Source organism: Entelurus aequoreus, linkage group LG25 (assembly GCF_033978785.1).
Source record: "Entelurus aequoreus isolate RoL-2023_Sb linkage group LG25, RoL_Eaeq_v1.1, whole genome shotgun sequence".
In the NCBI taxonomy this organism is placed as follows: domain Eukaryota; kingdom Metazoa; phylum Chordata; class Actinopteri; order Syngnathiformes; family Syngnathidae; genus Entelurus; species Entelurus aequoreus.
The window spans coordinates 33,333,997-33,346,874 of NC_084755.1; the positions used below are offsets into that span (position 1 = coordinate 33,333,997).

At 39.5% G+C, this 12,878-nt stretch overlaps 1 protein-coding gene across 1 annotated transcript in view; it reads left to right on the forward strand.

Moving 5' to 3' along the window:
• The window catches only part of LOC133642608 (retinoic acid receptor alpha-A-like), a 71,315-nt gene that overhangs the window by 35,039 nt on the left and 23,398 nt on the right, over window positions 1-12,878 (forward strand). Inside the window, exons 2-3 of the mRNA XM_062036898.1 lie at window positions 7,877-8,031; window positions 10,298-10,439. Of these exons, the coding sequence (XP_061892882.1) occupies window positions 7,877-8,031; window positions 10,298-10,439 (297 nt within the window). The remainder of the gene's footprint in view (window positions 1-7,876; window positions 8,032-10,297; window positions 10,440-12,878) is intronic.

The following is a 12,878-nucleotide window of genomic DNA, read 5'->3' on the forward strand; positions in this document are numbered from 1 at the left end:
GTGAACAGATCAATGATTACACGTTGGGTAGACAACAGGGCCGGATATTTTCATCTTCTTTCCGCACCAGACACCCTTAATGCAGTTAAGATCTATTCACTGGGTGTATTGATCATATGCTAGAATCAGTCACTTCTCAAATGGTGTTGACCTCACCTTTTTTCTTGGTTGTACCAAGTGGCAACCGTACACTGTTCTGCAGTGTTTTCCACAGAACATCAATCTATGTGGCCTGTGCTGTGTCAATATAACGTCACTATAAAATGTACTTATCGGGGATGTAATACACTTTCACTTCCAATACGATACATTGGCCAATACCAATATTGATCCAATACGATATCAACACAAACCCTACATACTTGTATTATATTATAGTGTGGAATGTTAGAAAATGTTTGCTCAAACGAAATTACTCAAACAAAGAACAATGGTAGGTGTGAAATAACCTACTTATTTATAAATGTATGGAATAGACTTATGCTGTCTTTAAGTTGATGTGGACTGATAATTGTGTTTTTGCCACAATAATTTTTTAAGTTCCGCGCATGACGCAGTAAGTTGAATGATGCGGACAGGATACTTTCTAATACACTTCTGCCTCGGAGACTTTGTATCCGTAAGTAATATGCAACTTAAATTACCATATTTTTTGGACTATAAGTAGCACTTAAAGCCATTTTATTTGGTACGTGGTGTAATGATTAGTGTGACCACACCTCACACCTCACTCCTACCCACTTCTCCAAAGTGGGCTGGCTCAGGGTGGAGGACAGAGTTAAACAACTTGCACTGAGCCTAGTCTATAAAATCCGCTACACCTCCCTGATACCGAAGTACATGTCAAACTACTTCCATAACGTAAATGACCGCCATAACCACAACACCAGGGGGAGCTCCACTAACCACGTTAAACCCAGATTCCGATCTAACAAAGGTCTCAACTCATTCTCTTTCTATGCCACATCAATGTGGAATGCGCTCCCAACAGGTATAAAAGAAAGGGCATCTCTATCCTCCTTCAAAACCGCAATAAAAGTTCACCTCCAGGCAGCTACAACCCTAAACTAACACTCTCCCCGGATTGTTAATAATCAAATGTAAACAATCAAATGCAGATACTTTTTCTTATGCCTTCTGATCTCTCTTTCTCTCTCTCTCTCTCTCTCTCTCTCTTCCTTCTACAACTACTACTACTACTTGCTGTCCATATCCTACCAAGTCAGACCTACACTGTTCCAATATCCATTCCCCTCCACACCCCAGATTGTAAATAGGTCAATGTGATTATCTTGTGTGATGACTGTATTATAATGATAGTATATATTTGATAGTATATATCTGTATCATGAATCAATTTAAGTGGACCCCAACTTAAACAAGTTGAAAAACTTATTCGGGTGTTACCATTTAGTGGTCAATTGTACGGAATATGTACTTCACTGTGCAATCTACTAATAATAGTCACAATCAATCAATCAAACCAGTAAATGGCAGTCACACATAGGAGATATGTGTGGACTGCAAGTTGACGCTTGTTCAATAAAGGATGCTCGCAAGTACCTGTAAGAAAGGAACACCACAACTTTGATGTTTCATTGAAAATATAAAAACATTAAACACGGCGCTCAAAAACCTGTCAAAATGTTTTAATACGACTTTGGTAAGCTACGAAGCCGCTCCGGTAGATGGATTGTTGGAGCATTATGGCTACCGTAGTCAGACGTACTGTGCTTCAAACATACGGGTATTATTATGGTGTGTATAAGAACACCAAAATGGCACCTATTAGTAGACGTATTATCTGACGTTTTTAATATTATGCAAAACCAACTTTTCTTACCTGTTGGTACCTGCTGTTGTGTAGTTGGGATCTGCAGAAGTCCCGAAAATGTGCGCGCGTCCGCCATTGTAGTCCGCGCTGTAGTCAATAAGTGCCTTCTTTTTCCGCTATCCTCTTGTTGTGGGGCATTGATCCTCCGCTGTTGCCATTTCTAATATGAAGTGATGTATGGTTTGAACTTATATCTGTCAGTAGACTCGCTATGTCAGCGCTAAAAACTACTGGTACAACAAAGATGACAGAGAGAAGACGCTTTGGAATTGGAACCACGTAAATAAGAGCGCCCACAAAACAGTGCATCCTGAAGAAAGAGTTGCTTGAAGATGGTCTGTAAAACATAATCTATGCAACATGTTGACCAAAGAACCACCATTACATGTTATGTAGACCACAAGGAGGTGTTTTAAATGTAGGGGAAAAAAATCATTATATGACCACTTTGATGCACTTTATAAACCGGTGAGCTTTTTGGTTTGAAAATAGACCTGAAAAGACCCGCTCATCGGCAGTGTCCGAAAAATACGGTACTCGATACTTGTTTATATTGACAACTGTAAATCTGTGATGGGCTGTAGTTGAGTATTCCAAAGACTAGGACCAGCTATGGAGAAAGACCGATTTCCCCACTGTTCATATCTGTTTACATATATTTGATGGACTGAGGATCCTCCAGCTGCTGTTGGTTGGCAGACTGTAGAGCTCTACGAGGGCGTTACTACTAATGGGATGTTTAAGAGCTTACACAAATAGGACGGAGCAGCACCATTAAACAGCCTTAAAAACTAAAATTTTAAATCAACTGTAAAATGGACCAGAAGCCAGTGCAGAGTGCACAGAAATGGAGTGATATGGCTCTGCTGTAAAGGTTGGCTCTTTCGCTTAGCTTAATGCTAACATACATTGGATGAACCCACTGACAGGCTAATGAAAATTAGCATTGTGACCAGTTTAAACTTGTACAAACATTTAACAAATTAAAATTCTAACGCAACACAATTGACATAAAACTGTTGATCAATTTCTACTTACAGGTGAATAGTCACCAAATTCTGTGGAAGCAAATATTGCCCGCTTAGTTTGTGCTGCCAGGTCAGTCTGCTGCGGTTCGACACTGTGTGCTGACGAGGTACGGAAGCATGTTTCTCAAACCACAAGCTCTAATTTTAAAACCGATAACGTAGTCTTTGTTTTTTTTTAACATAATTACATAACAATAATTTGTGTGGGAAGTGTTTAAAATTTACTTTTGACTTTTCCAGTTGTTGCATTATTTCTCTAAAAATGCCAATTTATGTAGGTGTTACGTACTAAAACAATACCGTATTTTCCGCACTATAAGGCGCACCGGATTATAAGGCGCACCGTCAATGAAAAGGCATATTTCAAAACTTTGTTCATATATAAGGTGCACCGGATTATAAGGCGCACCTATGCATCCATTAGAGCAGGGGTGTCCAAAGTGTGGCCCGGGAACCATTTGCGGCCCGCAGCTAATTGTTTACCGGCCCGCCACACATTCTGGAAATTCTATTGTAAAAATAAAAAAGAACATTAAAAAAAGTGGAATGAGGTGAAATCTAACGAGAAAAAGTTGCAATGTTGACACAAAAGCTGCCATGCAGGCTGTTTTTTTTTTCTTTTGTCTTTCTTCATTTTTCTTTTTTTGCCATTTTAAAAAAAATAATAATAATGACAAAAAATCCATGTTATAATGAATTATTTTCAGGGCTCCAATTACTTAAAATATTTCACTTTAAAATGTTTTATGTGGTAAATATTGCATATATTGTGTAGTAGTCATATAAAAACATCAAAGTTTTCTTTGACAAAAGCGCATAAAACAAACAAAATAATAGTTCCAGCATAAAATCGACAGATATATTTGAAGTTGATCTCGTAACTTAAGTGTTGAAAGTAAAAGAAAAACCTAATAAAAATGTATCACTTTATGAGTGGGGCACCTTTTGGATCCCAAATATATTTGGTGATTTTTTATTTATCTTTTCACTGTGATTATTCAAAATTATGAAAGAATTAAAATCAATGGTGTCCTGCATTATTGATCTTTTAGGGCTCTAATTACTAAATACTGCATATTCAGTGTTTCCCATAAACTGCCAAGATACCTGTGGCGGTGGGGGCGTGGCTATGGGCGTGGTCACCATGACATCATCGAGTAATTTGCATAATTTACTACAATGATATGATTTTCTCTAAAAAGGCTAAAAAAATGTATACTTACTAATTAATAATTACAGTTTTGTTTTAAACGTCCATCCATTCATCCATTTTACAATATAATTACAACACTTTATGTATATATTTATATACAGATTTGAACAATAAGTTATTCACTGAAATATATTTGTTAATTGTGGTTCTTACAAAAAATATATCTTATAAAATATAAAAGCTAAAATGTCTCTTAAAGCTCTGCCCCTTTAATTAGTGCATACTAAATAATTTAACTTTAGCCTACTACTACAACCATATTATTTACCAGCAACATAAAGTGAAACAGAGGCAGAGGTGTCCTGCCACACTCAGTAACAAATAAACAGAAAACAGTAGTGGTCAAATACAAATAAGGCAACAAGAGAAGTATCCTACACTTCTCTTTTGTAAAGTAAATCTCAACAGCCTATATGGGCATCTACATCAACTATATGATTTGCCTGAGAAGCTGGACAGGACAAAAAATATATATATTTTTTTTTTAATTTTTTTTTTATTTGTGGCGGACGTAATTCTTTCGTGGCGGGCCGCCACAAATAAATGAATGTGTGGGAAACACTGATATTTCAGTTTTACTATAAAAAAACTAAGTTGGTTTTGACAGAAAAGCCATAAAACATTTTTTTTAATTTGTATTACTTTATATCAACTTGAAGTTGATATAGAGATTTACTGTAAGCGTTAAATAATTAAAAAATAATAATAATCTGACTTATTTTTAACATTTTAATGACTGAGACCCTTTATGGTCCCCGGGACACCTAAAGGTAAAATAAATAAAAAATGCATATATTTTGTTATGGTTTGAAAATGAAAAATATCAAAATGGCCCCCACATGCTTTAATTTTTCCATGTGCGGCCCTCAGTGGAAAAAGTTTGGACACCCCTGCATTAGATGGAGCTGCGCTAAAGGGAATGTCAACAAAACAGTCAGATAGGTCAGTCAAACTTTATTAATAGATTACAAACCAGCGTTCTGACAACTCTGGTTACTCCCAAAATGAATAAACAGCTGTTTTATTATTTTCCCCGAGGTAAAGTCAGTGACGTGGTGTTTTGTTTATCTTTTAACAGCAGCAAGGTATAACATGTAGTGCAACATTTATATCACATAGTGGAGGGGAACTTTTCCCTAATTCAATAAACACGTAAAAAACAGTGATACTGTTACGGTAAATCAAACGTTAGTGCAATCACAATATAGTAATACTCGAAATAGTGCAGAGCAATAACAATATATCAATAACTCAACGTTGCTCAAATGTTAATGTCACACAACACAACACATAAAATAAACATGTAAAGCTCACTTTATGAAGTTAGTCCTCATCCACGAATCCCTCGAATTCTTCTTCTTCAGTGTCCGAATTAAACAGTTGGGCGGATACGGCATCCAACATGCACGGCTGCATGTACAGTCGCTGCTTTTTTTTCCCCGTAATGAACATTGCGCCTTGCAACGGTGCGTGATGGATGAATGCACCACCTAGTAAACAAACGTACACACGGAATCTGCGGCGCTCGCCTTTTAAAAAAAAATTTTTTTACCCCCAACACGGGGCTTTAATTCAGTTATGTGGCGGAAACAAGCAAGTTCACACCGGGTGTCTTCTTGCACGCTTCCCCAGCTCACATCAAACACGCCTCGCCTCGGTAACTGAGACACGAGAAGAGTTGCGTCGCTTTGGCGTCTGTTGTGCTGCTTGTGCATGGCCAGGGGCGTTACCGATGTCTGTTTGTGGGCTCCGGTGCTCGTAATAGCAATCTACACGGTGCATGGATTTATTCACTAACTCCACATTGCTTCCATCTTGCGGGCTACTGACTGCATTGGCCTTTTTTTTTTTGTGGTAGTACACACTTTCAAGTCGTGTCATGACCCAGAGAGACTGCGTAGCTGCCAGGCGGGTGTTGTAATCCAGGCCGTGGATGTGGAGGAGGCTTTTTAAACCCCTTAACCGCCACGCTGCAGCAGTAATGTAAACAAACATCCAACGTGCCCGGCTCCGTCTCGTCGAAGTCGTCATTAATGGAGTCAGTGTCGCTGCTGCTCTATTCCCGTGTTCTACTGCGTGACTGATCGTCTTAAAGGCCTACTGAAAGCCACTACTACCGACCACGCAGTCTGATAGTTTATATATCAATGATGAAATCTTAACATTGCAACACATGCCAATACGACCGGGTTAACTTATAAAGTGCAATTTTAAATTTCCCGCTAAACTTCCGCTTGAAAATGTCTATGTATGATGACGTATGCGTGTGACGTCAATCGTTGAAACGGAAGTATGCGGACACATTGAATCCTGTACGAAAAACTCTGTTTTCATCTCAAAATTCAACAGTATTCTGGACATCTGTGTTGGTGACTCTTTTGCAATTTGTTTAATGAACAATGAAGACGGCAAAGAAGAAAGTTATAGGTGGGATCGGTGTATTAGCGGCGGACTACAGCAACACAACGAGGAGGACTGAGAGATGGATAGCAGACGCGCTAGCCGCCGAACTCACCTTAACTTCCTCCGTCTCCGGGCCGCCGACCGCATCTGTGTTGATTTTTTATCATGTAAATGTTATATTTTTATCAACATGTGATAGCAGGGACCCTGCCATTCAAAGCTTTTCTGTTTGTAACACACACACACACCGCAAAATGAGCTAATGTTACGCTAAAAGCTAATTAGCCTTCACCTCAAGCCAGGACTGCGAGCGAGCTGAGCTGCAGTTTAAAGTTTCTAGAACATCAACGGGCTCATAGTGATGTTACTAGTAGTTGACTGGGAGGAGTTTATTATAATTTGGAATAGTCCGCTGCCTGATGCTTACCTGCTAAACACCTACCTGCTCGACGCTGAAGCATTGACTACATGCGCTCTGAATACGCACTGCTGATTGGCCGTTACCGCTTTGTGTGTAACCAATCAGATGGTTGTGTGGGTGGGACAATGCTGGGTGCTGAGACAGAGGCAGAAGAAGCAAAGCAGCTTGTTAAGACTTTAGCTTAGAAACTCGTTCGGTACACCCCGGTACCGAACCAAAAACCCCGTACCGAAACGGTTCAATACAAATACACGTACCGTTACACCCCTAGTATAAGTACATTTTGAGCACATTCAACAATACCACGACAATGATTATAACCGAGATCATTCTGGTCACGATAACTGTGATTTGAAATGTTCCTATATCTACATCCCTGGTGAGTTTACTGAATCCTTTCAGATGTTACTGTTTCAGGTATGCAAGGTGCGTTACTAGTAAAATCCTGTGTATTGCAGCGTCCCGACAAAGGTACACAGTCTGAAGCACTTATTAAACTTCATTCGACCTTAACGTAATGCTCTGTCCCAACACTGTATGTTTCTGCGTCACTCTCCACACCAGCAACACTTTTCTCATTATCCACCAATCACACTCATGGCGAGGTGCATTCATAAGCAAAATTCCGTAAAAACAAAACGGCATTGTTTTGGGAGAAAATGTGTATGTTTTGGTGTGGTTGGTTTGGGCACCGTTTCGAAAGTACCCCGTGTTTATACATAAACATTCCAAACAATCTGAAGTGTTCAAGGGTAAAATGATCAAATCATTATTTCGCCCACTGTAGAGACATGGTGCAATCTTGTATTTTGCCATCTGGCACTTAACCGAAGGCAATTGCAGCTGAATAATTAAATGTGTCCCCATTGGCAGCCAATTTAAGTCAGTTAGGAAGCAAAAAAACGGCGCTTAAACTCCTCGCTGAGACAATATTTAATTAGCGTCACACTAAAGGTCTGTTTTGTTTCGTTTTGCAGCAATTGAAACTGAAAGCACGAGTTCTGGAGAAGACTTGCTGGTCACAAGCCCCCCGTCCCCACCGCCTCCACCACGCATTTACAAGCCCTGCTTTGTATGTCAGGATAAATCCTCTGGTTACCATTACGGAGTCAGCGCCTGTGAGGGCTGCAAGGTACGCATCCAGTCATCAGCGTGAGTCAAACTGTTACAATCATAACATCTCTATTCTCATCCTGGGTAGCAACAAAAACACTGAGTGTGAATTGATGGAGACTACAGCTGGAAAACCTGAGTGGAGACCGTTAAACAGAGCATGAGTCGGCAGAGTGTTTGCATAATGTGTCAGGGTGGAGGCCATGACCTTTACACCCTCTTAGGATCACTAATCCTCTTTTGCCTTATCTAATCCAATAAACGCACACACACACGCTCACAATGTCTTAACATGCAATTGGTATTTACCTTGTTAACCATTGTTTCTGCTCCACGCTCTCTAACTACAAACCCCGTTTCCATACGAGTTGGGAAATTGTGTTAGATGTAAATATAAACGTAATACAATGATTTGCAAATCCTTTTCAACCCATATTCAATTGAATGCACTACAAAGACAAGATATTTGATGTTCAAACTCATAAACATTATTTTTTTTTGCAAATAATAATTAACTTAGAATTTCATAGCTGCAACACGTGCCAAAGTAATTGGAAAAGAGCATGTTCACCACTGTGTTACATGGCCTTTCCTTTTAACAACACTCAGTAAACGTTTGGGAACTGAGGAGACACATTTTTGAAGCTTCTCAGGTGGAATTCTTTCCCATTCTTGCTTGATGTACAGCTTAAGTTGTTCAACAGTCCGGGGGTCTCCCTTGTGCTATTTTAGGCTTCATAATGCGCCACACATTTTCAATGGGAGACAGGTCTGGACTACAGGCAGGCCAGTCTAGTACCCGCACTCTTTTACTATGAAGCCACGTTGATGCAACACGTGGCTTGGCATTGTCTTGCTGAAATAAGCAGGGGCGTCCATGGTAACGTTGCTTGGATGGCAACATATGTTGCTCCAAAACCTGTACGTACCTTTCAGCATTAATGGCGCCTTCACAGATGTGTAAGTTACCCATGTGTTGGGCACTAATAAATGGGTTATACTTGTATAGCGCTTTTCTACCTTCAAGGTACTCAAAGCGCTTTGACAGTATTTCCACATTTACCCATTCACACACACATTCACACACTGATGGCGGGAGCTGCCATGCAAGGCGCTAACCAGCAGCCATCAGAGGCAAAGGGTGAAGTGTCTTCCCCAAGGACACAACGGACGTGACTAGGAAGGTAGAAGGTGGGAATTGAACCCCAGTAACCACCAACACTCCGATTGCTGGCACAGCCACTCTATCAACTTCGCCACGCCGTCCCTATAATACAACCCCATAACATCACAGGTGCTGGCTTTTCAACTTTGCACCTATTACAATCCGGATGGTTCTTTTCCTCTTTGGTCCAGAGGACACGACGTCCACAGTTTCCAAAAACAATTTGAAATGTGGACTCGTCAGACCACAGAACACTTTTCCACTTTGTATCAGTCCATCTTAGATGAGCTCAGGCCCAGCGAAGCCGACAGCGTTTCTGGGTGTTGTTGATAAACGGTTTTCGCCTTGCATAGGAGAGTTTTAACTTGCACTTACAGATGTAGTGACCAACTGTAGTTACTGACAGTGGGTTTCTGAAGTGTTCCTGAGCCCATGTGGTGATATCCTTTACACACTGATGTCGCTTGTTGATGCAGTACAGCCTGAGGGATGGAAGGTCACGGGCTTAGCTGCTTACGTGCAGTGATTTCTCCAGATTCTCTGAACCCTTTGATGATATTACGGAGCGTAGATGGTGAAATCCCTAAATTCCTTGCAATAGCTGGTTGAGAAAGGTTTTTCTTAAACTGTTCAACAATTTGCTCACGCATTTGTTGACAAAGTGGTGACCCTCGCCCCATCCTTGTTTGTGAATGACTGAGCATTTCATGGAATCTACTTTTATACCCAATCATGGCACCCACCTGTTCCCAATTTGCCTGTTCACCTGTGGGATGTTCCAAATAAGTGTTTGATGAGCATTCCTCAACTTTATCAGTATTTATTGCCACCTTTCCCAACTTCTTTGTCACATGTTGCTGGCATCAAATTCTAAAGTTAATGATTATTTGCAAAAAAAAAAAAATGTTTATCAGTTTGAACATCAAATATGTTGTCTTTGTAGCATATTCAACTGAATATGGGTTGAAAATGATTTGCAAATCATCGTATTCCGTTTATATTTACATCTAACACAATTTCCCAACTCATATGGAAACGGGGTTTGTACAAAGATAGTCCTCAGCAGCTCTTTATAGAAGCGCTTTATATTTAAGTCATTATCTGTAATATCTTTTTACAGGGGTTCTTTCGGAGGAGCATTCAGAAAAACATGGTATACACTTGTCATCGGGACAAAGTTTGCGTGATAAACAAAGTGACAAGGAACCGCTGCCAGTCCTGTCGGCTGCAGAAATGCCTGGATGTGGGAATGTCCAAGGAATGTAAGTTCATATAACCGTTCTTTAAGTTTATTGATATGCCGAATAAAAGAATGAACATGTTTCTGGTCCCATTCACATTCAATTGTTCTTTCGTCCTCCAAATGTCCCAATCAAGCTTGTTGTACAGCAGCTGTATTTCATTGTTGCGTGGCGCCCCCGGGTGGCTGTTTCTAGTAAACACATCCCCATCCACTCCTCAACTGTGGCCAAAAATCATTACATATATTAAGAGAGTGTTTCCCAACCTGTATTAAGCCAAGCCACATTACATTATAAAAAATGTCACGACACAACGTCACATACAAAAATGTTTATTAGATTATTAAGTAGGGCTGCACGATTAAGCGACATTGAGGTTTTAATTAAGTGGCGGAGGTTTTGGGGGTTTTTCTCTGCCATCACCGGCATTTGAGTGACAGACATGTTCACCAATCACAATTGTTGAGCCTCATCCTTTGCCTAGTTTTTAAATAATAGAATAGAATAGAATGGACTTTATTGTCATTATATTTGCATATAACAAGATTAAGGACTCCAATTTAAGGTGCGGTAGTGGGAACAAATATGGGGTAAAAATAAATTAAATTACACAATTGAAATAAACAGACTACTATCCAATAAAAAATAATAAGCAATCCTGTACAATATACAAAACACGATATAAATACAAAATACTGTACAATATACAGAACACGATATAAATACAAAATACTGTACAATATACAGAACAAGACAAGAGTACCGGAGTAATAAATAACAATAGGTGTCGGACGTATTGCACTCGAAGGGTAATATTGCACAGTAGGGTATTAGTGTAGGATATTGTATAGGGGTGAATTATTATTATAAGTTAGAGTTCAAGATGGTGACAGCTCTGGGAAAGAAGCTGTCTCTGAGTCTGTTTGTTCTGGCTCTAATGCACCTTTAGCGCAATAATGTATAATAATATATAATCCTTATGTAAGACAAGAACACACATGTCCTCTGAATCTTGTTACCACCCCCTAGTAAACATCGCTTCAGCGAAGAAAAAGACGAGCGTCGTACAAACACCGCATTCAAGCAGCCTCTCCTCGGCGAGTCAGGCAGGGCTAAAGCAATAACAAATGTTTTTATAGCAGCAGATTTAAGACCATATTGCATTAAAAACTAGATTTTAACCCACTCCTTCTTTCTGCAGACAATGTGGATAAACTGATTTTTCGGGCAAAAAACATGAAGATTGAGTGCAAGTCACCAGGGTTAAAGGCTGGGGGGGGGGGGGGGGGGGAATTAATCAGAGGCTGAGTTGACTTGAAACTGTTTAATGTTGCACTTTTTATATGTAGAAGAAAAGTTTTGTCATTTTATTTAATCTGAGCAACAACTTGAGGCAGTTTAATGTTGATTAACGTGGACCCCGACTTAAACAAGTTGAAAAACTTATTGGGGTGTTACCATTTAGTGGTCAATTGTACGGAATATGTACTGTACTGTGCAATCTACTAATAAAGGAATCAATCAATCAAAAAAAGCACTTTATATGTAGAAAGGTTTTGTTAAACCATTCTGAGCCTTATCTTATTTAGCTTTGTTTTTAATACATGTTGACCACATGAACCCTGGCAATGGACCCTGTGTGTATATGTATGTTATTGTTATGCTTAGCATTCATGACTGCCTGCTGTTGCACTGATCAGCCTAGTGGTGGCTCACATCCATCACACACACAGCTATTTCTATTTTTGGGCAGAATTATTCTAGTGTTCCCAATGTTTAAAGGATAAAGCCATTGTTTACAAATTTTGTAAATAAATAACCAAAAAATTTATATTTTGTTGTTTTCTTACTGTACCGAAAATGAACCGAACCGTGACCTCTAAACCGAGGTATGTACCGAACCGAAATTTTTGTGTACCGTTACACCCTTAATCTGTCGTCATGTCTTTAATAATGATTGTGAATGATAGGCAAAATTCTCAAAAAAGTGTAGTTCCCCTTTAAGGAAACCGCAGGTTTGTGTGCGCTCCAGTGGAGGCAGTCAGTACGCTACTAACAAACGCCACTTGCAACTTGGGAAAAGTTTTAATAGGCTAGGTCTGGGCTGATAGTCAATAAGTCCATTAATTGAACGGTAAATGGAAATGAAGTCTAAATACTTTTCCGGCATCGATAAATTGGTATTGGTATGTGTTTTTCTTCGTCTCTCGCTTCAAACGGGGTGAAATTATTCTCACTCTTTGCATCCCTCTCGGTACCTGAGAAATTTTATTTAATAGTGGAATTAACTGAACGCAGTGAGCCCTCTTTTTCAGTCGTTTACAATCTTTGTCTCGGTGGTCGTAGAGTAAACACACAGGATTCATGGACAGAGAGCCTCGGTACTCACTAGTGAGAATTTCAGCAAAGTAACAAAAATTAGGAGGAAAAAAAATATGACTACAAAGCCAAATAATAATA